The sequence below is a fragment of the Micromys minutus genome (genome assembly GCF_963924665.1).
Source record: "Micromys minutus genome assembly, chromosome: 22".
Lineage (NCBI taxonomy): Eukaryota > Metazoa > Chordata > Mammalia > Rodentia > Muridae > Micromys > Micromys minutus.
In genome coordinates, this window is record NC_137957.1 from 1,464,357 (window position 1) to 1,489,000 (window position 24,644).

A 24,644-nucleotide genomic window follows, 5' to 3' on the forward strand; every position below is an offset into this window, starting at 1 on the left:
GAAGTTTTTGGTTGCTTGGGGTGTGTATGTATTGAAACGGTCCCATTGTGGGGTCCAGGCTGACCTGAAACTTACTGTGTAGTCTGGTCTCCCAGAGATCCTCCTGCCTTAGCCTCCTATGAACTAGGAATAAAGGTTGTGTGCACCAATACTTTTTTATGTTTTTATTTCATGTGTATTTGGTGTTTTGCCTACATACATGTCTGTGTGAAGGTGTTGGGTCCCCTGGGACTGAAGTTTCAGACAGTTGTTAGCTGTCATGTGGGTGTTGGGAATTGAACCTGGGTCTTCTAGAGAATCAGCCAGTGCTCTTAACAGCTGAGCTATCTTTCCAGACCCCTTTTAAAATCAGAATCTCATGGCCTCATATGTAGCAGAGGATGATCTAGAACTCTTTTTTTTTATAAAAGATTTATTTATTTATTATATATGAGTACACTGTAGCTGTCTTCAGACACACCAGAAGAGGGCATTGGATCCCATTACAGATGGTTGTGAGCCACCATGTGGTTGCTGGGATTTGAACTCAGGACCTCTGGGAGAGCAATTGGTGCTCTTAACCACTGAGCCACCTGTCCAGCCCCCTGTTGACGTGATTATTGATGTGTGACCTGTACACTGAGTAGATGAGGGCATCACTGACTGTAAGATTAACTGCAACCTCTGCCCTGTACACAGAATGGAGGAAGAGATTTGTCCACAGTTGGTTTGTGATGCCTACCCTGCCCATAGAATGGAAGGCATCATTGGCTGGCAGATTGCTTGCTTAATGCTTGTCCTGTGCAAAGCAGCCATTCATCCATTGATTGATGTTAGCACAGAGCTTGTTAGACTGAATGGATGATTGGTGATTTGTGATGTCTGCATGGGAAGGAAGAGGAAAGTACGTTTTATCTACTTACCTTCCTGAGAAGAGGTGGACTCCGTCAGGGAGCTCCCCCTACCCCCTGCTTCTGACAACAGTGATTCTATATATACCTTTCCTCTGTTTCCCCATTTTAAAGCATCCCAGAGCTTTCTAAAGATTAGAAGACCCATCCTCAATACAAACTCCAGGGAGAAGGCTCTGAATGAGCAGCCATTGATGAATGGCTTCAGAGACAGAGCCATGTTCTGCAGTGTGTCCCCAAACTCCTGTGTAGCCAGCAGAAGAGGTAACAAGGACACCAGAAAGAGGGGTGACTGGAATGCACCAATAAAGAACAGCCCCAATATTCCTGTCATTCCAACATGTAGACAGTCGAGGTAAAAGTGGGGCACACCTGTGAGTTCAGGCCCACCTGGTCTACAGACTGAGTTTCAGTGACACTCCCCACCCCTCACTGCAAAGAGAAAAGGTGAGTTCAAAGCCTGCCTAGGCTACATGAGACTCTGTCTCAAAAGGGCTTCAGTAAAGGCATGTGCTCAAGGGAGCATCCATAGAAATGGGGACTTTGCAGAGGACATTAGTGAGCCTGGTGCTAGGGTAGTCCTGGACACCCCTTCGCCTGATGTGATCAGAAGAGAGGCAGACTGCTCCTGCCGTGAGAAGGCACAGACACGGAGGTGGAAGGAGAATCAGGAGTCCAAGGCCAGCCTTGGCCACATAGCAAATTCAAGGCCATCCTGTGCTACAAGAGACCTTGTTTAAAAAAAGACGAAACAACCAACCACAACAAAACTAGAAAACATTAAAAAAGCAGAGACTAGGTCGCAGTGTGATTGTGTTAGAGACTGAGGAGCTGCTCAGTGTTGGAGGCCAGTGTGAGTGCATGAACCCAGGCCATTGTTCAGGAGCCTGTACAGGACAAAAGGCCCCTTGGCCAAGAGTGTCCCCTGGTGGCTGAGGGAGAATGTCATCATAACCATGGAGAGAGGGTGGGGGTGGGAACTTTAGAACTATGGAGTTTCTATTCCAGTCCTGCAGGGACTGTCACTGTGTGTGGTAATGCATTGTGTGTAAACACAAGATTACAGGGGAGGTCTCAGTATGCTGGTGTCCTGTGGCAAGCTTGTCTCCACTCTGTGACAGCACATAAGGAACAAAGAGGGACGCCTCCAAGGTGGCCTCTTTGTAGGGAGTCCAGCCCTGCCTGTTTCCAGTGGCACAGAGCAGCCAGCAGCCCTCAGTGTCACTGGCTCTGCAGACACATCGTCACAGCAGGAGCAGTCTGCCTCTCTTCTGATCACACCAGGTGATGGGGTGTCCAGGACTACCCTAGCACCAGGCCCACTAATGTCCTCTGCAAAGTCCCCATTTCTATGGATGCTCCCTTGAGCAAATGCCTTTACTGAAGCCCTTTTGGGACAGTCCCATGTAGCCTAGGCAGGCTTTGAACTTGTTATGTAGTCCAGAATAACCCTGAAGTCTTGATGTGTGTATGTAACTACGTATGTTTAGCATCTGGGTAAACAGCAGAACATAGTAGGGCTTGCCTATGACCCCAACCCTGGGCAGACAGAGGCAGGAGGATCCTTGAAGCTCACGAGCCAGGCTGGCCAAATTCAGTGGGAGCCAGTCTCAGAAGAGCAAGACGGACGGCAACAGAAAGCATGGGGTGATGTCAACCTCTAGGGGTGACACTATGTACACACAGTGTGTGCCTTCCCATCCAGGTATCAGCCCTGCTGCACAAAGAGGATTTATTTCCAGAATATTCTCACATAACAAAACCAACAATGGCATGTGGAAGCACATGCCAAGGGGTGGGCAGGAGAGAGTTGTAGTTGCTCTAGAGTGTCCCCTATGGCAGACACCTGACTCCATCCCCATGCCACTGAGATGGGGTAGAGGCCAGGTGCCCAGTTTGGCATGACACTGGCACATGAGGGATACAGCCCTGCGGGGAAGCCTGGGGAGTTGGTGACTTGGCCGGTAGCATCAGGTCAGAAGGACGAACGGAGTCCAATGTCATCAGAGGTGCCATGGACATTCCAAGTCTCAGTCTAGCTCTCCTGGTGAGGCCACAGATGCCCCAGGAAGCCAGAGGGTGTGGGGACAAAGTACAGGTCTCTCTAAGGCACAGATGTGTCCCAGCAACCCTGTGGCTGGGGGCATGGCCTGCCATGCAGCAGAGTGTGTCCCTCTCCTCCTGGCTGCCGGAGCACTCAACCAAGTGGATCAGGGCCGGCAAGTGGGCAGAGGTCTACTCGGAATCCTAGGTGGAGGGGACAGTAGGTTGTCACTGTCACAAGGCATGGGACAAGAAAGTAGCAGGACCCTGAGGAACATGGGGATGGCAGAGGACACAGGCACAGCCACCATGCTCCTGACTGTCCACTCACACCCACAAGTGGGGTTTAGCTTTATACATCTCAGCAACACAGAGGACAGGAGCTTGGAGGTTGAGGCCTCTCCTTGCACAGGCTGAGGGTTCCTACCCTCTTAACAGGTGGGAGCAGGGTGAACACACAGCCAGGCTCTGTAGGATGGCAGTGGACAATGGCTGTTGGGCAGTGCTTGCTGAGGGTTCAGGCAAGAGATGAACACGGGCCAAGGACCTGGAACCGTGGGGAGATGCTCAGGCCTCAGGACCAAGGGTGGTGGCAGGAGAGAGAGCCACGGTGCTGGGGCCAGCCAGCCGCCTAAGGCCAGTGGCCTCCACTGGACGAGTAGCTGGGGACAGTGGGGTACTCAGGCAGGCTGTTCCCAGAGAAACTGTTAAACTGGGCCTCCCTCGACGGCGGGTTCCTCCAGGCGCCAGTGTTCCACTCTGTTTGTGCTTTCTGGAAGCTTCCACCAGCCCCGCGGTAGATCCTGTGTACCTGATGATCAGGGACAAGGATGGAGATGAGGAAGTCAGCACACGGGCAGGGAGAGGGACCCACACTGTAGGGTGCTGCAGGACCTGGTGCTTCATCTCCACACTGCGGCCTCCACAGCCCACAGGATACCCCAATTTAAGAAGCGCTCCACTGTGGCATCTAATCACGCATGCACGTGTGAGTGTGTGTGACCTGTGACTATTCTTATGGCCCTCTGGGAGACAGTGGTGGCGCAGGCAGCCAGGTGTGCCCACCTCATCTCTGCACTCTAAAAGCTAAGATAGTGGACCAGCAGTGTAAAGCAACTCTGAGAGAAATAGATGTTTTTAAAAAGCTGGGGTGTGGCGGTGGTGTCCCACACCTTTAGTCTCAGAGCTCAGGAGGCAGAGGCAGGAGGATCCAGGACAGACAAAACTACATAGTGAGACCCTGCCTCAGAAATAATGAAAACCTGCTCCTAGATGAGGAGAGTGTGCAGCCTGGCGGGAGTGTGCAGGACTGATGTGCTCCGGGAGAAGGCACACCAGCCCTTCGGAAGCCCCACCCCCAAGGGAGGTGGTCCTGAAAGGGTCCTCAGAATCATGGACTTTTCTACCCCATTGCTGGTAGACAGTTTTCATCTCTGCTGGTGGTGGCCTCGAAACTCACCAGCGAGGTGTGCAGAGCTGAAGACCAGGCTGCCCTCTGATGACCGGATACTTGACTGTCCTATCCCTTGCTGGTCTATCCCACAGGACCCCAGGCTCTGTGTGTGTGTGTGTGTCCCCAGGGTCAGAGGACCACTACTAGGGAGACACTGCCTTTGGATTGAATTCCCAAATTAAAATCATCCCACCAGGGTGCAATTTTAATTTAAAAACTTAAAAGACTTTTCTAACTTGCAAAAAAAGAAAGAAAGAAAGAAAGAAAACCTAGGCACAGTGGCGCACACCTTGAATCCTCATGTGGGAGCCAGAGGCCGGTGGACCTCTGTGAGCTCAGGGCACACATTGAAACTCTGGGCTGGGGCACAGCAAGTGTAGAGCGTTCCACCCTCCAAACCTGTCCCAGAGACACATAGCTGGTATCCCACCACTCCAGGCACAGACAGGAGAGCCGGAAGTTCAAGGCTACCCAGTGAGTTTGAGACCAGGCTGGGCTACATGAGAGCCTGCCTCCAAAAAAATAAAATCAAACAAAAAATGGAAGAGGCCCTGAGGCCAGACTGGCCCAGCTCACCTTCCCAAGCCTGCCCAGCCCAGCGTGACCACATACAGCCTCTTCTCTGAGTTTAGAATTCTCTTAAGAATTTTTTTAAAGATTTATTTATTATATAAGTACACTGTAGCTGTCTTCAGACACACCAGAAGAGGGCATCAGATCTCATCACAGATGGTTGTGAGCCACCATGTGGTTGCTGGGATCTGAACTCAGGACCTCTGGAAGAACAGTCAGAGCTCCCAATTGCTCATCCATCTCTCCAGCCCCCTCTTAAGAATTCTTCACAATACCCCGAGTGCCTGGGCTAGCCTGGGATGTGGGGTGGCTCTGGCACTTGGAGAGTGTGATCCTATTACCTCAGACACGGCTGGCTACTGTAAGAATGCCATATGCCATCTTGGATTCCATCTGTCAACACTGCAGGACCTCAGGCTTCACTCCAGGGCCTGGGCTGCTCATTCCTACACACACGTCAGCCTCAAGAATGGAAAAGTGGCTCTGGACTGGGCAGGGTGGCAGCCTGGCACATTTGAGAGGCCCCGCCTGGACCCATGCCCAGGAAGCCAACACGGCTATCCTGGCAGACCTGTGCTGTCTCTAGAGGCCCCTGTCCAGGTAGCGCTGCTGCTTGACTGCGGTGTCTGGTCTGCTGGGCCTGCCTGGCCTGGGGAGGCTCCTGAGCCTAAACCAGTGGTGCCAGTGGCACTCCTTGTCCTCCTCAGACATCTGAAGTGCAGACACCTTAGCAGAGGGCATGTGTCCCCTACAAACCCTGTGAATTCCCAGAAAACAAGACTCTGCATCACAGCCCACAGCTGAAGACAAGGGGTGTCCTTTGTGACTGATGCACACAGAAGGATGAGGTAAAAGGAAGTTTGAGGTTGGAGACAGAGACCAGAAGACCCACCTTCATGAGAGTGATGGCCATCACAACAGCAGACAAGGAAAACATGATGGCTGGGATCAGCATCACCACAGCAGCCCCAACACTGATCCCAAAGAATCCAACCGCTGCCAGCCAACCACTGTAGAGAGAGGGGGCTCAGCACACTGAGAAGGACCTGCTCTCCTCCATATGCAAAGAGCTCTGACAAATCAACAAGGAATCAGTAAATATGGCCTACTCCCCTTCATAGGTACAAAGCTCCAACAGATTACTGGAGAAAACCAAAACAAAAAAACCACCAGGAAGTAACTGACCCACCCAGAACGGTGGTTACAAAAGATTTAACCATTTGGCAGGTTTCAGGTCCCAGAACACACTGCGAAAAGGAAAATTACATCAAGGTTTCCTACATATCAGTATGGCATCTTTCATTCAAACTCATGGGACCAAATCGGTGGGGCTTGGTGGGACACACCTGTCATTCAGGCACTCAGGAGGAAAGACCAAGGACATACCTATGTATGCAGACAATTTGAGGCCAGCCTAGGCTATGTGAGACCCTCTCTCAGAAACTAAAATACATGTGTGACTTTTTTCCTTTTGTTTGGGACAGAGCTTCTCTGTGTAGCCCTGGCTGGCCTTGAACTCAGAGTTAAAGGCGTGCACCACCACACCTAGCTTGTGACTCTTACCTAATCTTACCCATCCAGCTTTTTGTTTGGTTTGGGCTTTTGCACAAGGGCTGGGATTGCAGGCTGGAGAGTTTTCCTAGGCTTGTTTCTGGTGACCAGTGTGTGCCTGCCTGTGTCTGTGTCAGAAGCTAGGGTCTCTTCCTCTGTTGTCATCTTATCATATAAACTATTGGGAAGGGCACGTGGTGCACGCAATCGTACATGTGCCTTCCCACTCTGTGTGACCCAGGGATTGACCTCAGGTCCTCAGGTCCAGGCTTGGTAGCAGTCCTTTTATCTGCTGAGCCCTGTCTCCCCTCCCACCATACTGTTTTGACACTGGGTCTTGGTCTTACCTGAACTGGCTGGACCAGCACTGGGTTCACACGCTGTCACGGCCAGTGGAGACCCAAGCTCAAACCATGTGCCTCCAGAGCCCTCACGTACTGGAGCTGTTTCTTCCTGACTGTTTTGCTCCTGCACATGGCAGCTGAAGTGCTGGTCTGAGCACTGTGGCCTGGCTCTGATGATAGGAATGTAGGCTTCCCAAAGCCCATATCTCAACCTGGCTCGTCACCCTGACACTGTCCTGAAGGGCTTTCTTAACTGTGGACAGGGCTCCACAGTGGCTCAGTCTGAGTCAGGATTTCACCCAGGTTTGCCTTGAATTTGCAGCAGTCTCCCCACACCCTCCTAGAGCTAGAGGCATGAGGCTACCATGGCCACCTTTTCTCAAGCATCTTCTGTGTTTTGAGACAGAGCTGGCCATGAGCATCTGCAGTGCTGTGGACCGAACTGGGCACCACCACATGCAAGTGTTCTACATATGCAAGAGCTACATCCCTGGCCTTGAACTTATGACCCTTCTGGCTTCTGGGATGGCAAGTGTGCTACCATGCCTGGTTCATGTGGTCCAGTGAACTGAACCCAGGAACCCAGGGCATCATGCTTATTGGGCAAGCATTCTGCCTGCTGAGCTCCAGCCCAGGCCCTGAACTCACTCCTTTTGTAGAGCAGGCTGGTCTTAAACTCACAAAAATACAGCTGTATTTGCCTCCCTGAGTACTGGGTGGGACTAAAGGCACGTGCTTGGTTGCGGGCACATAGAATAATTGCTCACTTGTGTTGGTGCATGTGGCAATGCCAGTGTCCTGATGTCCACTAGGGGAAGGGGTCCAGGAGCATTATATAAAGATAGCGAGGAAAAATGTCCAGCTAAAGGTCTGAGGGGCCAGGGCTGCTGGGTGGCCACGGGAGGGAGCTGGGCAGGGCTCTGCCCACAGTACACACTTGGTAGCCTATCCATCCTGAGAATGCCACCTCCCGATTAGAGTCAGGCACTGGTTGCATGGCCAGATGATGAGGTGGGGGAGCATGGTTCATGAGAAAGGTATGGAGCCGACAGGTAAGAGGACACCTGGGGGCCTTCGACTAGGACACACACAGAAGAAATGAACGCACATGCGGCACACGCCTTCATCCCAGCACTCAGGAACCAGGCAGGCAAACCTCTTTAAGTTCCAGGCAAGCCAAGCCGCATAATGAGACCCTTAAAAAGGGAGTTGGGGGTGTTCTAGACAGGCCTGGGAGCCGCAGGGCAGCGCCCCCTGCTGGTGGTCCATGACACAAGCTTCCTTCTTTCCACACTCTCCTGAAGTGACTGGAGGACACCTGTGTGGGGCATGCCCTGGACCCACGCTGGCAGACTCCTACACATGAGGAGACATCTCTGTCTGCTTACCACGCGCCCCAGCCCGAGAAGCCGATGGCCTGAATGACGGTCAGCACAAACTGAGCTCCAAAGATGAAGAAGAATGCCATGAAGTTAAAGGAGCTGTCAGCTCTGCAAGTGAAGAAAAGGCAGGGGTTACCACACTCCCCAGGGAGGGACTGGGGCCCAGAAGGAGGACTGTGTCAAGGTCCCCTTGTCCTTGATGGGCTGAAATGACCAAGGCCCTCCAAGCACTCAGCCTGGGGTGCCACTGCTCCTGGGGACGCCATGGAGAGAATTGGAGCCCCAAGGTCATGGAGAGTGGCTAGCACCTTGTCACCATGAGGATGAAGGGCCCCCTTGCTTCTGCTATGGTGACTTGGCTGAGCAGGCATCTGTCTCACTGAGGAGCCCTCTGGCCTTCCCTATTCTCAGTCTGTGCCTCAGGCACCATTCACCAGCCAACACGGATGAGGCAGCTGAGGACATCTGCCCATGGGTCTGTCACAGGCTGGAGTACTGAGGCTCCAAACAAGAGCAAGGCTCTGGCACACGCCACAGTCGAAGGATCTTATGCTCAGAGAAACAAACACAGAAGGCCACACAAGCGTGTGGCTACATACTAGAAAGTGTCCAGAACAGGCGAATCCGGAGATAGGAAACGGATTTGTGGAGGCTGGTTTCTTTTTGGGGTGATAGAATCTTCTAGAAGCCAGCACTAAAGCTAAACCACGGCATTCCAACACTGAGGTACTCTGTAGACAGGAAGCCACAGTGCATGACATAAGGCTCAGTAAAGCCATTATTAAAACTTATACTAGGGTAGAGGTGCTCACTACCAAGCCTGATGGCCTGACTTTGACCCCACCACTTACCTGTCCTGTGACTACTACAGCTGTGTCATGGCACATGCACACACATGTTTCTGTGTGCAAGTCTGTAATCCATAGGCTGTAGCAGGGAGGGGAACTGGGACCACATCTCCCTACAGTGACACTCCACATCAAAGCACCAAAGTAGGGCACAGGAGCCCATGGCTCATAGCTGCTGGCCTAGTATCTCACACCCTGGGCCCCATCTCAGCCCCAGACAGCAGCTGGCTGCTGCTGTGCTCACGGATTGCTGACCATGCCACCCACACGGAAGAAGTGGAAGTCAGCTTTCATAACAGGGCCAAAGCCTATCCTGGATGGGCAGGTCCCAGGTCGCCAGAAATCAAAAAGCACAACCTTCATGAACCTACAACTCTCAGCATGCTCACCCATGGAGTGGGTCTGAGATTCTGTGGCCTGAGGACCCTTGGACCAGGCTTACCGGAAGGCCTTGTACGCAGGCCGGAACCAGCACACATAACTGCAGGGAGTGAAGATAACCAACCAGAGCATGGCCAGGCCAAAATTGGCACCCGCTCCGCCCGCAATCCACCAGGCCAGGCAGGCCACCAGGTTTACACCCAGAGTGGCACAGTAAACTGGAAGGGGACATAGATGGAAGAGTAGGAGGTAAGTCGGGGACCTCAGCCGAGCCCAGGGACCCTCCCTGCCAGTACATATGGATGAGCCTCATGCAGGGAGGGACCACAGTGCTGCTGCGCGGAGTGGGGCCCGCCCACCGGGAGAGGCTCACACATCCACAGCCGGTAGATCCTCTTCACCAGCACCTGGTGCTCCACCGGGATCTCATCAGAGAAGTCCTGGTAGAAGCAGGGCTTCAGCGGCAGGAAGTGAGGCAGCGGGGGGAAGTTGTTCTCCTTTCCTGCAGGTAGGAGACCTCCAGGTAGCCTGCCAGCCAGATGCCTGCTGGAACACTCTCCCCACACTTCAAGCTATACCCCTGCAGGATCAGCCATACCCTCTGGGCTGCAGACGGAATTACACACCAGCACTGATGCGTTTGGGCAGTAGAGGGAAGGAAGCCAACCAGAGTAGCCATAGTCAGTATAAAGGCCCTGGGGTTGGCACCAAGTGTTCAGGAGTTGCCAAGCTAGCAAGGAGGGCAGCGAGAGGTGCAGCCCCATAGTCCATAGAGGAGTGGGCTGAGTCCTCTAAGCTGTCTAGCTTCATCCCCCCATCTGCAAGCTGGAAGATGACGGTTCTTTGGTAGCCTATCTATGCCCCACTGTGGCACCCAAAGTGTCACAAGGCAGAAGCCAGGGAGCCCAGGTCAGCTCCACAACCTGTTCAGGAGACTCAGCGGGTGTGGGGACACTACCTGGGGTGCAGGGCAAACTCACCTGCCATTTCTGTATCAGTTGACCTGGCACCCAGGCAGAAGGGGCCACCTGAAAGAAGACTAGTGTTAGGGCCTTGGTAGCCACTGGGAACAGGAAGCCCTAACCCAGCCCACTGCTGCAGGCTCTGCCGCATAGACCAGCCAGCTTGGCTGCTGGCTCAGAGGGTGTTGGACCTCACTTCTCCTCAGAGCATCTCTGGAAGGGGATGGGTCAAGCCACCACCCGATTCCACCAAGATGTCCCAGTCTTGGTGGCCCCACAGATGGCTTCAGAGCCCTGCTGACACACCCCTCAGTGCTTTCATCCTATCGGATCGCCCAGAACAGAGCTTCCAGCATGTGATGGGCACCTGCGCACACTTTCAAAGCAGCTCTGTTTCTAAGTTCCACTGTCAAGACAGGCCAGGCATGGCCCCACAGCGTTTCAGGTGAGACGTGGCAGGAACACCCTGGTCTCTGAGTTTAGGCCCTGCTCAACCAGGTGTCACCAGCACCACAGTCCCACACAGCCTCAGGTCAGGCTGCCTCAAAGCCTCTTCCTGCCCCTCCCTGCCTCATGGTCACTGGAGGAGGCCACGGAAGCAGGTCTCCCAGAAGAGGGCTGCTTTCCTTAGAGGAAGGATGGAAGGACTCTGAAGATGCAGATAGAACCCAAGCCCCACCTCTGCTCTAGGTGGGGGTGCACCTCCTTGTCCACGCAGCCTGGACCAGGCCTTTCCTGCCTGAGGCCAGAAGGTGCACAGCCGACCCTGTCACCGCTCCTAAGGGCAGCTTGGACCAAGCAACCAGCATATACCAGGTGCTCCAGCATCCTGCTCAGAGGACAGGCGCCCACTACACTAGGATTGATCCTTCTAGAGCTCCCACCCACCCTCCCTCAGGAAAGAGGTACACAGGATGGCCATGAACAGCTTGTGTGTGATCAGACCCCAGGCCAATAGGCACCCAGACACACATGAAACCTTCAAGAGTCCAGAAACGGGCAAAGGTGCCTGCTGGGTTGTTTCTGCCCCTGGATGCACGAAGAACTCGCCATACACAGCAGGGCTGCCCGTTCCCCTTCACAAGCCACAGCCTGAGGCAGATGTCGAACCCAACCTGGCACCTGAGTGCAAACAGGAACTTGGTTTGAGGTGCTTTATTTTCATACTCCATGGCTGTTCCCTGCCCCGAGCCTGGAGAACCTCGGGATCTATAAGACAGCCACTGGGCTTGTAGGCCGAGCCGAGCCCAACGGTGGTCGCATCCCGCAGAGAAGCTACAGTCTGGCACAGGTGGTCAGTGTCCCCAGACACAGTGTGGGGCCCCTAGGCCCAAGGCCATGGAGCTGCAGGGGATGCGGGCTGGCCAGGAGCAGACAATGGTCTAGAAGCAGAAGGTCACCAGACCTACGGGTCAGGGTCCAGTTGGCGGCACTGGTCCTCGAGGATGCCACGGAACACCTGGAAGCGGTGGTTGAGGTCTGGCCGAGCGTGGACACGGAAGCGCGTGCCCAAGGCGCCATCGGGTGAGGGTGCCCCATAAAACACGCGCTGGATACGGGCATGGACAAGGGCCATAGCACACATGACACAGGGCTCTCTGGTGACGTATAAGTCATAGCCGGTGCACACATAGGGCAGGCCATCCTCATCCAGCTTGCGCACGCTACCAGCGCGGGCGCCCTGGGTGGCAGTGGCCTGCGTGAAGGAGCAAGCCGGGTGGCATCTGAGGTCACAGGAACCTCGGCCCTGCCCCTGGGCCACCAAATCGATGCACACCATGACGGCGTGCAGCAGGGGACTGGCTACGCTGCTGCAGTCATGGCCTGTGGCCAACACACGGTCCGAGGCGGGGTCCACCACGACAGCTCCCACTGCCCGCAGCCCTTGCGCGGCTGCCCTCTGAGCCGCACGTACAGCCCGTTCCATGTGGGTCTGCATGGAGGCTCGCGCCTGCGCAGAGAAGAGTTGCCCGGCCAGCGCACTGGCCACCTGCTTGTCTTCATGGAAGGATGTGGGCCAGTGGGCCCGCGCCTCCTCAAACTGGCTCCGGGTGAGGGGCGGCCGGGCGGGCACAGGCACCAGGAAAGGTGTGCCCAGGCCATGTGGGTCCACAGCAGGCCTGGGAAGGAGCTCAGCCAGCGAGCACGGGGCGGCGGAGGGCCCTGCCAGGCACAGCAGCAGATCCGAGTGGGCACCGCCTGCACTGCGGTTGGGACGCACCCGCTTGAGGTGGGGCTGGGCGGGAAGTGGATAGACGGCGGACACCTCCCGGAGCAGTCGGGACGTCTGGCGCTTGTCTAGGACAGGTGCAGCGTAGGCCAGTACCAGCTCCACAGCCCCCGACTGCTGCTCCGACAGGACAGGGAGGGCTTGCCATTGCGCCGGCTCTTGCTCCTCACTTTCCGCCTTCTCAGGCCCAGGTTGCTCTGCAAAGCCTGAGGTGGGCTCCATCCTCAGCGGGGCTGGACTGTGGGAGACAGAGATGGGACTGGAGCATCATCCGTCAGCTTCAGTGGGGCGGGGGTCTGTCCTGAGATGCTGTGGGTCCCGCCAGGCCCAGGAATGAGGAGTCCAGAGCACCAGGTAGAGATGGCTTACTCCCCGGGCGCATAAGGAAAAATCGTGCTGGGCTCTTCAGGGCACCCAACAGGCGCCGTGTTGAGGACAGTGTGGAGACACGTATTCATTACTATCAAATCCAAAACCCATCCCAGCAGCATGCACAAAGCCCTGCCTTCCAGACCCTGCCCTGAGAAACCAGGCCTGGTGGCACCCTGTTATCCCAGGAGGTGTAGGCCAGAGGATCAGGAGCACATGGTGATGTTGAAGCCAGCCCTATGAAGGGTTACATGAAACCTTGTCTCTGGCCAAAAACAAAAACAAAAACAAAAACCTCAGAACAGCTGCTGACAAGCTCTGGCTGGAATCAAGACCTCAGGTCTACAGTCAAGGAACTGAGGTCTACCTGTAGTATGTGGGAGTGGACTTGTCTAGTCCAGCCCAGGAGAGAACAACACTGTGGGGCCCTCCAATAACCGAGACCTGCAGAGGATTCGGGCACAGCACGTGCAGATCCTGGCTCTGGCCCGGGGATGATGGCCATTAGCATTCCAAGCTACTAACTAGCATCCTGTTCTCTACACAGCGGGGGATATATGTGTGTGTGTATGTGTGTGTGTGTATATGTATATGTGGGAGAGTGGGGTTCAGGACCACCCCCCAAAAAGCATACAGTTAGACTGACAGTGTACCTGTCCTCAGATGGCTTCTATGGGACATGTCCATGGTGGTCTGCCTAGCACCACACAGCCAGAACATGTGTCAGAACACGTGGGGCAGAGACAGGAAGACGGCTGTAAGCTGCAGGCCAGCAGTCAGAGCTACAGAGCAACACCCCATCTCAATCTCCTGTACCCCAGAAAAAGGTGGGTGGCAGGCCTAAGATGTACCCTAGAAGAATGCAGACCCTGCCAAGAAAGGCAGGCATGCACCATGACCTGCTTCCACAGTGGACTTGTGCTCAGCCCACTTCCTGCTCCAGTGGGCTAGCCTGGGAACCTGGCTATCCACGGCACTTCAGCTCTCAACCAGTGCTCAGTCTGCTGTACAAGCGCCCGATAAAGCCTGAGCTGACAGTCAACACCTTCACCATTCTGTTACACAGGAAAAAAGCCAGGCTCCCCAAAGCGCCCAGTGAGGGCAAGGCTGTGGGAGGGGCAAGGCTGTGGGACGGGTCCTTTCAGGCCTCAGATGCTTTCACTGCTCAGTCACAACTAGTCATAGCAAGATGGCAGATCTGAGGAGGAGGGCAGCGCCACAGCAGGCTCCACACAGACCATCGGCCAGCTGGTTCTCTGCTACCGAACCCTCTTGCCATCCTTAGTCCTAAATCACTGGCCTGGCTGACAGCCAGCTCCTTGCCCCACCTTCCCCTGACAGCTAACCACAACCTACTGGCAATAAGGCCAAGGAATCCTCAGAGCAGTGCCCAGAATCCCCCAGGAGGGGATTGGGTGTAGCCCAACAGTGGTAATCTATCTGCCTGCCCTGCTCCAACCCTGAGTTACATATGGAGCACCAAACAAATTAGAAGGAAATCGGGAGGGAGGGAAGGAGAAAAAGTGCCCATGAGGTGACTTGGCTGTACCACCCAACATCATACCCATACCCTGCCACCCTCAGCGATGTCTGTCTGGCCGTAGGGATAGCCTGGATGATGGGACTCAGGTCCATCTGTTTGCATTCAGGGATCATCCCAGCAGCCCTGGTCAACACTGAGCGGCTCTATGGGCTGACTAGAGAATCACAGGTAGGCTAGGAAGAGAGAACAGCATCAAGTGTTTCTGAGAACCCGGTGTCACCATGAAGGGCATGGGGACATCTGGCCTCCCCAGGGCATACACCACACCCACAATGCACAGTGCCTGCCTGGGTCACAAAGCACTTCTGTCTCGAGGGTAGAAGACACAGACTTGTTTGTCCCCTCATGACTACAACAAGGGACACAGAAAGAAAGCTGCCTGGGCGTATGGGCCTCAGGGGAGGAGTTTACTAGCTATAGGACAGTAGCCAGGGCTATGACCATAAGCCCATTCTGTAGGCTTGTTTCCTGTTTTGAGACCGAGTATACCAAACCAACTTCATCCTCTGGTCACCAGGTTGCTCATGTTGAGGTGGAAGTGGACACCAGCATGAATGGCTCCCTTGTTTTAGGTGACAGATGACCTCTGGACATCTGCATGGGAACAGGTTTGGAAGCAGCTCCTTGTGCCACAGACAGGAACCTCCAGTCCACCAGACAGTCCCCTCAGGCTTAGGAAGCCACCTCTAAGGAACCTCATCCCCTCTGCATTCAACAACTGCAGACAAATAATGACCTTGGGTCCCGGGTCCAAAAGAATGGGACCGTGGCTGGACCAGCTTCAAGAGGGACAGGAACAGCACCAATGCATCAGATCTGAGACACTAGGCACTCAATAAGCCACTAGAGAGAATGATGTTGAGTTCTGGACCAGCATGAGCCATACAGCAAAACTTCCCGAAATAAAGAGGGTTCAGGGTTAGAGTCCTTGCCCGTGCGTGAGGCGCAGGAATAGAACCACTGCCTGGAATCCTCCATTGAGAGCCTGGGCACAAAGATAAGCAAATTTCCTGGAATCCGCTTCTGAAGGGAGGGGACGTACATCGGTGTGTACAGTACCAGTCTAATATAACCAGTCCACGATTCGATCCCTGGTACCACTAAAGATACCCCAAGAATTCCCATAGGGTACCAGAGCTTAAAGGTAAACTGCACACCTGCTGTAAAAGATGGTGAATAGATAACCCTGAGGCAGGGGACTGTGATGACCCAGAACATACAACCGGAAGCAGCTGGAAATCACGGGGTTTCCGGAATCAGAAGTAGGGTACACGCGTGCGCCGCAAACCGACGGCGTAGGGCGCGGTGGGCGCAAAGCCCTGTGCGCACGCGTACTAGCCTTGACTGCTCGCGCACCCCCACCGCCTCCCGGTAGCTGCTCAACACGAAGGCTACACGGTCTGCCCCGACAAGGCCTTCTTTCCGGTCTACCGCCCGTGCCTCGTCGCCATCCCCGGTGCTCCGTGGCGGATCCGGAACCGCGGAAGCCGAACCCCTACGGCGGCTGCTCACCTGGAGGACCCCCGCGCGAACGCCACGCTTATCCAAGTCCTAGCAACCGGGCCGCCACGCCTGCCGCCGCGGGGCACCACGGGAGCGTAGTTTCATGGGCGGGGCCTGCGCGATGTGACTGCGAAGCATAGACTACATTTCCCATAAGGCTGTGCGCGTGGCGCCTTGGAAAGACGGGGGCTTTTCTTTTGTAATTTTCAGTGAACTCGGCTCCTGTGTGACACTTTGAGACATTAGCAGTAAGACTTGAGGCAGAAGGAGACTCTATTGCCATCTATTGTCACTCAAAGAGCATCTGCCATGATACTTCTGTAAAGTCCCATGTTGCTGCTGAACAATCACTTCTGCTTGAAAGGTGACTGGTCCAAGCCCCTTATTTTCCTCATCTGTACAATGGATGAAACAAATGTGTGAACTCCTGAATAAAAAATGAGATTGGGGCTGAGGCTGTAGCACGGTTTGTGGAGTGTTTGCCAAGCACCTAGAAGACCCTGGATTCCCAGCTAATGGCACAAGCTGGTCATGCCACTCTGGGGGTGGACACAAGAGATCAAAAGCTCAAGGTGGTTGGGGCAAAGGCCTTTAATCCCAGCACTTGGGAGGAAGAGGCAGGCAGACTTCTGTGAGTTCCAGGACAGCCAGGACTACATGACAACACTACGTGTCTTGAAAAACAAAAACAAAAGATTTAAAAAAAGAAATGAACAAGTAGAGGCAGGAGAGATGGCCTCACATTGATACTTTCTGGTTAACTACTAACTGTTTTAGATAATCTCTGTGTAGCCTTGTCTGCCTAAAAAGTCATTCCCAGGCCAGGGTGCCTAAGTCTCTCCCAGGGCCCTTCTTCCTCTGTGGCTCAGTAATCAGGACATAAATAGCAGACTGCCTGGAGCAACCAGCCAGGAAGGAGTGAAGTAGCACCAAGTAACGACAGGGAGCCCAGAGTTGACCATCTCCAGGGTCAGCCTGTTTGCAATCTTCTAAGCCTGTCTGCCGCACACACCTTTCTAGAATAAAGAGTGTCTTGTGACCAAGGCAGACCTTGTGACCACAGGACTAGTTTATGGCTGCTCACAAGGCAGATAAGTGGGACTTGTGTGGATGTGACCAGCATTACTAAGCAGGAACCCTTAGGTGCAATGTCTGACTTCCAGGAAGCCATGTGAACCAAGGATCTTGAAAGGAAAACCAAGGGATTTGGGTCATCACACCAAAACAGGGCCACAAGGAAAGCCATGTTATTTCTTGTATTATTTTTTGGCTAAGCCCAGGTCCATAAAAATGTTATGCCAGGGGTGAAGAGGTGGCTCTGTGACTGAGGGCACCAGCTTTTCCTCTAGAAGATGAAGGTTCAGATCCTAGTACCCACATGGTGGCTCATAGCCATCCCGAACTCCAATTCCAGAAAATCGGGTGTCCTTTCAAGACCTTTATGAACACAAGGCAATACATACATGCAGGCAAAGTATCAATATACATAAAATAAATATTTTTTAAAATGTTCTGCCTCAGGCTGGAGAGATGGCTCAGCGGTTAAGATCACTGACTGCTCTTCCAGAGGTCCTGAGTTCAATTCCCAGCAACCACATGGTGACTCACAACCATCTGTAACTCCAGCTCCAAGGAATCAAATGCCTTCTATTGGCCTCAATGGGCTGGCATACCTAACACAAATAGATATGCAGAGAAACACTCATATGCATACAGTGAAGATGAACAAGTCTTCTCCGAGATTCTAAGCAAGGGAGCTAGAGCAATGGCTCAGGGATGAAAAGGACAGCGTGCTCCCAGCACATGCCAGCTTCTGCCTGCTAGGTAACTGTACTGTGCTTCAGGGGACCCAACAGTATCACTTAGACAAACATGAAGGTAAAACATCAATGCACATGAAATAAAAATAAAGGAGTTATCTTTAAAAGATGCTATAGAAGCCCTCACCATTGAGCAATGCCTACCCCTCACTGGGAGAACCCTCAGTTGTATGGCAGTTTCTGTTTGAATTACAACCTATCTTGGATAAACTGAACACGGGAGTGCATGCCTCTAATCCCAGCACTCAGAGTTCAATTCCACCCTGGTTTTCAGAGGGAGTTCTAGGATAGCTGGGGGTGGGGGAGGGGAACTTGTTTCAAAAAAAAAAAAAAAAAGGAAACAAACAGAAAACCCAACAACAACTACCTTGGAGGAATGCTTCCAGTCCCAGGGAGTAAAAAGGCAAGTGATCTTCTCAGGGTATATGAAACATTTAATCCTGCAATGGAGCTGTGTCAGTCAGAAGACAATTTAGTAGCTTCAGGAAGTCCCTGAAATTGAGTATATTCACTAGTCCCCTCCCTCCTCGAACTTATTTAAGCCTTCAAAACTTCTGAGGGACACATTAGACTAGCAGAAATGCCTAGAACAGGCAGAGACTAGCTTATTTGCCTGGAAGGCACACTCTTCCCTCCAACCTATTGAGCCAACTGCAGGCTGTGCTATGGGCTCTAGGTCCCCAGCTTTCCTGAGCTGTCACCTGTGGCAGGGTGGGCTTTGAGTCTTTTCTGCTACTGTAAACAGTCCCTCACCAATATTCTTGTAAATAACCCCAATAAAACTAAGGGTTCACCAAGTTAGACTTTGGTAATGTCCTTGGTTTGGGCTGTGACTGACTATCCCTGTTTGAAGTGAACAGAAAATTGTTTACTTATCCAGAGGAAGAATGCCCCATTCTTCTATCCCCCCGGGGGATTCTAGGCAGGAGGTCTACCTCTGAGCCACACCTGAAAGCCTATTTGTCCTTTAATGTAATGTTTTTAACGTTTATTTGTTTGTTTGTTTGTTTGTTTCTATTTGCCAGGCAGTGGTGGCACACACCTTTAATCCCAGCTTTTGGGAGGTAGAGGCAAGTAGATCTCTGTAAGTTACAAGCCAGTTTGGTTTACAGTGGGAACTCCAGAACAGCCAAGACTACATAGAGAAACCCTGTCTCAAAAAATGGGGGCATTGGTGAACAGGAGCTCAAAGAGGACTAGGAGCTTGGTCAAGGCTGGAGCCCCCCCCCCCCCAGAATTCTTCAGTGAGGAGGCTGAGGGCATGGTCAGGATGGAGCCTGCCTAGAATTCCTCAGTGAGGGGGCTGTGGGCGTGGTCAGCAGTGGAGTCCCGCCTAGAATTCCCCCAGTGAGGGGGCTGTGGGCGTGGTCAGCAGTGGAGTCCCGCCTAGAATTCCCCCAGTGAGGGGCTGGCGGTGTGGCTCAGTGTGATTACTTGCCTGCTTTCTAAGAGACCTTTGGTTTGATCACGAAAAGGCAGAGGAGCATAGAATTCATGGACTAGGTGTGAGGGTAAAACTAATCCTGGGTCTAGGAAAGCAGCTGGGGGTTCCTCTGCCAGTCTTGCACTGCGAGTCTAGTCCATCCGCATCACACCGCTACTCAGCTTGGTAGTGCTATTTAAAGAATTCCTCGATGCCTGCCTCTACACTCTACAGGAACCATCCTACTCCCAGCCTCTTGAAATCACCTACGACCTGGGCACATCTAGATATGAACTCTGAAAATGCAGATGTCTTCATGGCACAGCTTCCAGATGGGCACTTGTGACACCAAGGACTTGGAACCTGCTTTGTAATTTGGGAAAAGCCACAGGTGGCTTTATGCCTGTGACCCCAGCACTGAGAAGGCCAAGGCAAGAGGAACACTAAACTGAGACCAGCCTAAACAAGAGCTAGGTAAAGTCAAGAGGTAGGGTAAGCAGCCAGCTGACAGGAAGTAAACATAGGAAAACTTCTTTTCTTATGTTATAAAAAAGTCTCTGAGTTAAAGGGCACATAAGACATCATGGAGAAGGGCCTTTTCCGTCTGGGACACCAGTGAAAGAGGAAGGTCAGCTGGCTGCTTTCTCTGCCTCTCTGAGTGGGCAGGCTTCTGCCTCAGCATCTGGTTCCTGGATCTTCATTGGTAAATCCAAGGTTTGGGGTTTTGTTTTAAAAACTACAATCCTGGGGATGGAGAGATGGCTCAGCGGTTAAGAGCACTGATGGCTCTTCCAGAGGTCCTGAGTTCAAATCCCAGCAACCACATGGTGGCTCACAACCATCTGTAATGGGATCTGATGCCCTCTTCTGGTGTGTCTGAAGACAGTTACAGTGTACTCACATACACAAAATAAATCTTTAAAAAAAAAATCTACAAGCCTGAGCTAAGTAGTGAGAACCAAATAAAAAGGAGTTTGAGACCAGCCTGGTCTACAGATCAAATTCCAGGACAGCCAGGGCTACACAGAGAAACCCTGTCTCAAAAAAACCCCAAAAACAACCAACAAAAAACAAAGGAAGGAAGCAAAAGAGGCCAGAGCTGTAGCACAGTGAACCACAGGGCTTACAAGGAGCCCCGGGATCCATCCCCAGTGCCACATAAACCAGGCATGGCAGACCTGCTGCCCAGCACTTGGCAGATGCAAGAAGCAAGAATAGGCATTGGAGGTTATCCTTGGCCACGTAGCTCATTTGAGAGCTGCCTAAAGTGAGTGTTTATCTCAAGAGAGAGAGAGAGGGAGGAAGAGAGAGAGATGGAGAGAGGAGAAAAGAGGAAAGAACAAAAGAAAGTATGGGGTGTGCTGGAACTAGGAAGGCTCCTGCCCTCAGCAATGGCGCCACCCACTGGTGACAGAGACCGGCAGTGCTTCCATTGCCATGGAGACAGCCAAGCGGTCCCGTGTACACAGGTTCAGCGCCCAGCCACACCTGGGAGCAAGTGATGTCACTACCCCTCTAAAACCGAACCCCCTCTTCTCCCCGCTGCTGCCTCTCTTTCCTCTCACTACCCTGACGGTCTCATCGGTTCATTTAGCCTCTCTCCATGTGGAACCATGTTGGCTTGGTGTGATTTGTCCAGACAAGGGTGCTCCTGCTTAAACTTCAGAACAAGTCTCTACAGTTTGACCGCTGACCCTGAAGCCTGAGAACCACTGGGATGTCCGAGAAAACGACTGTTGGGTGACCAAGATGATCTCAGTTCACTAAACTGGGTCTGCCCCCAGCCTTCTTTCATCTCTGTAGTTTTGTGAATAGCTATTCATTCTGGGTTTGCTTTTCTTTTTAAGAAAAAGATTTTGTGTGCATGAGTATGCACCGTGTGTGTGCAGGGCTCACAGAGGATGCCCAGAGCCACAGGTGTTTTGTGTCCAGTGGGTGTTGGGCACTGAACAGAGACCATCTGAAAAGCAGTCAGTGACCTAAGCTACTGAGCATCTCTCCAACCTTGCTTTGTTTATTTTTCTCTTTTTCTTTTTTCTTGTCCGTTTGGTTTGGTTTTATGAGACAGGGTCTCTCTGTGTAACCCCGGCTATTCTGGAACTCACTTTGTAGCTCAGGATAGCCTGGAACCCAGAGATCCATCTCCCTCTGCCTCCTGAGTTCCCAAGTGCTGCCATTATAGGCGGCGTGCGCCATGGTTTCTTTGGAAAGTCAGTTATGTCAAAGTTTTCACTGAGGCAGACATGATGTTAAGAAGGACCCAGCAGCTGGTGGATGAAGCCGACAGATGAAGCCAGATAACATTGGCACGCCTTGTCATTTCTTACTGCTCATTGTTTGTCGTGACTTCATAGAAAGACATGCACCAAGAACCTGGTGCTGCTCTGACAGCTTCTTGCCACTTCTGTGGATTGGCAGTGGTGTCAGCTGATACAGACTCGTGGAGTTTTACTAAGACGGACTCCTGAGGTGTTTTGCTGAGGCACATGTAGAACACATGGTGTTTGGAGAAATAGGACTCAAAGGACAGGGACAGCAGGCATGACAGAGAACTTCTGGCGTCCCTCCTGGTCCTATCACACCTGCTGACCCCTGCAGATTTGGTGGAGGCCTGGCTGTTTCTGCTAAGGTGGCACCGCTGCTGATTCGTGTGTGGTGTTTGCTAGTGGACTGACAACGGAGATCGGAATTGCCCACCCCACAGAACAACTTCTAAACAGGATGACTTCCCTGTATACTTTAATAACCTTTCTTTCCCACTACCTTGGGGTGTGGTTGGGGTAGAGGGAGGCTGAAGTATTATGGTAAATTAAAAAGAAAAGAAAAGAAAAGAAAAGAATCTGCTGTTACCAATTCCACATCCTCGTGGAGCCTCAGGCCAGTTAGCCAGAGCCACTCACCCCAGCTGCTTCTCAGCCTCTGCTCTGATACACAGTCCTCCACAGCCCGGTAAAATCACGACCCAACCATCAATAACTGACCTTTTATATGAACTGACCTTTTATATGTTAAATTCTTAATCCACAATCCATTCCCACAATAAGCTTACAACTAGTTGACAAAGATACAAACCGCCCACCCAGACTGGATAAACTGACCTACAGAAATCCATCCCTAGAAAGAACCACATAAACTACCCATGGCTCCGCAGAGCTGTCTTCCATCTTGATTCTCTCTTTTCCTCGCTCCTCTCCCTTTCCTGGCCTCTTCCTATGCTATGCCTAGCTGCTTAATGACATCATTCTACACATCATCCTTTCTGCTTAATTAAAAAAAAAAAAACTTTTTGGGCTGGAGAGATGGCTCAGCGGTTAAGAGCACTGACTGCTCTTCCAGAGCCCTGAGTTCAAATCTCAGCAACCACATGGTGGCTCACAGCCATCTGTAATGGACTCTGATGCCCCCTCTGGTGTGTCTGAGGACAGTGACAGTGTACTTATATATAATAAATGTAAATTTAAAAAAACAATGCTAGTACTGCCAAGCAATGATGGGCTTTTCCAATTATGTTCATGAATTTTATGTCGGGGTTGAGTTTGTGTGACTGTGGGTCTGGAGGTAGAGACAGCTCATAGGATCTCTTTCCACTGAGCATTAAATTCAGGTGCGGAGGCTTGGCAGCACATGCCTTTGCCTGCCACACCATCTCAGAGGCCCTGTGCTTTGATCTCTGATATGTCTCTGTACAGTTCTGGCTGGACTTGACCTTGTTCATGCCTCTGCCTCCTTCAGGCACCAACATTTCAGGTGTGCACTGTTACGTATGGCTACAGCAGGGGAATTTCCTTAATTTCCTTTTACAAAATGTCCTGGGGTAGGTGGGCAGCATTGTGAAAAGAGGGCAGGACGCATGTTTCATGGAGACAGAGGGACTTGGGACAGAGGAGAGCTGAGTCATATTCCATCAACTGTGACCTGGTGTCCCTGGTTATCCACACCCCCAAACACCCCTCCCATTTCCTTTACTCCTTGTGGATGTCTTCCAAGCAGAGCTTGGCTTTCTGACTTAGCTTTCCAGCTTAGGAGCCCTGCCTTTTCCCAGCCCTGAGTTAGAGTGCCCTGGAGAGATTTATTGGGTTGAAAAACAGACTTCATTAAGGAAATCCCAGGATCCAAGTTTAATGGTGCACCTTTAATCCTAGCTTTATGTAGGCAGAGGCAGGTGAATTTCGATGAGTTTGAGGGCCAGCCTGTTCTCTATAGTGAGACTGTGTCTCAAAACAAAAAAGAAGTCACTGGGAAAAGGAAGTATCTGGTTTAATGACCACTGGATCTGGGGCCGGTCCAACAGCTGCTCCAAACATTCTGGGCAAGCCAGGGGACCTGGCAGGGAGCCTCAGGCAGTGGAGGCAGAGCTGTGTAGACAGAGCCCATGGGGACAGCAGGGGACATGGAGACAGACAGAGGAACATGGAGACAGACAGAGGGACACGGAGACAGCAGCCATCACCACTCAGGTTTTCTATACGGTTTTAAAGAAAGTTTGTCATCCTATTCTACTATTGGTCTATCTGTTATCTATCTATGTATCTATTTATGTATCTATGTATCTATTCATCCATTGTCTTAGTCAGGGTTTCTATTCCTGCACAAGCATCATGACCAAGAAGCAAGTTGGGAAGGAAGAGGTTTGTTCAGCTTATACTTCCATATTGCTGTTCATCACCAGAGGAAGTCAGGACTGGAACTCAAACAGGTCAGGAAGTAGGAGCTGATGCAGGGGCCATGGAGGAATGTCAGCTGCTTCCCCTGGCTTGCTCAGCCTGCTTTCTTATAGAACCCAGGTCTACCAGCCCAGGAATGGCTCCACCCACAATGGGCTGGGCCCTCCCCCCTTGATTACTAACTAGTTGAGAACATGCCTTACAGCTGGATCTCATTGAGGCATTTCCTCAACTGAGGCTCCTTTCTTTGTGATAACTCCAGTTTGTGTCAAGTTGACTCAAAACCAGCAAGTACATCCATCTATCATCTATCCATCTGTGCATCTGTGTATCTTTCTCTGTGTCTGTCTATCTATCTATCTATTTTGGAGACAGGGTTTCTTTTCTTGGTGTAGCCGTGACTGCCTTGGAACTCACTCTGTAGCCCAGGCTGGCCTTGTACTTGAACAGATCCTCCTGCCTCTGCCTCTTGAGTTAAATACCTGATCCACTATACCATTTTAGCCAGTTTAAAAAAATCTTTAGGTTTATTAACTTAACTTTACGTGTGCTACTGTTTTGTCTCCATGTATGTTCTGTGTGTCATGCATGTGCCTGGTACCTTCAATGGTCAAAAAAAGATGGCTGTGAGCTGCCATCTGGGTGCTGGGTATTGAGCCCAGGTC

General features: G+C 52.2%; 2 protein-coding genes across 2 annotated transcripts; both read right to left on the bottom strand.

Moving 5' to 3' along the window:
* Window positions 1–2,632: 2,632 nt before the first annotated feature.
* SCAMP4 (secretory carrier membrane protein 4) lies at window positions 2,633–16,154 on the bottom strand. The gene is made up of 7 exons (XM_080935493.1): window positions 16,082–16,154; window positions 10,446–10,493; window positions 9,839–9,967; window positions 9,527–9,683; window positions 8,243–8,344; window positions 5,852–5,969; window positions 2,633–3,744 (listed from the first exon to the last, which is right to left on the bottom strand). The coding sequence occupies exons 2-7, from the start codon at window positions 10,450–10,452 to the stop codon at window positions 3,565–3,567; spliced, it is 693 nt and encodes a 230-aa protein (XP_080791619.1). The 5' UTR covers window positions 10,453–10,493; window positions 16,082–16,154; the 3' UTR covers window positions 2,633–3,564.
* ADAT3 (adenosine deaminase tRNA specific 3) lies at window positions 11,583–13,033 on the bottom strand. Its single transcript, XM_080935476.1, has one exon. It carries the CDS (start codon window positions 12,877–12,879, stop codon window positions 11,833–11,835), a length of 1,047 nt encoding a protein of 348 aa, XP_080791602.1. The 5' UTR covers window positions 12,880–13,033; the 3' UTR covers window positions 11,583–11,832.
* Window positions 16,155–24,644: the final 8,490 nt, after the last annotated feature.

What these genes read in the sequence shown, in the direction of transcription:
- SCAMP4 (XM_080935493.1), bottom strand. An exon ending in GATCTACCGGCTGTGGATGT is followed by an intron (nt 9,684 to 9,838) that starts GTGAGCCTCTCC and finishes GTCCCCTTCCAG; the next exon opens with TTTACTGTGCCACTCTGGGT. An exon ending in TGGCCATCACTCTCATGAAG is followed by an intron (nt 3,745 to 5,851) that starts GTGGGTCTTCTG and finishes CCTGATCATCAG; the next exon opens with GTACACAGGATCTACCGCGG.
- ADAT3 (XM_080935476.1), bottom strand. Translation starts at nt 12,879, where the DNA reads ATGGAGCCCACCTCAGGCTTTGCAGAGCAACCTGGGCCTGAGAAGGCG.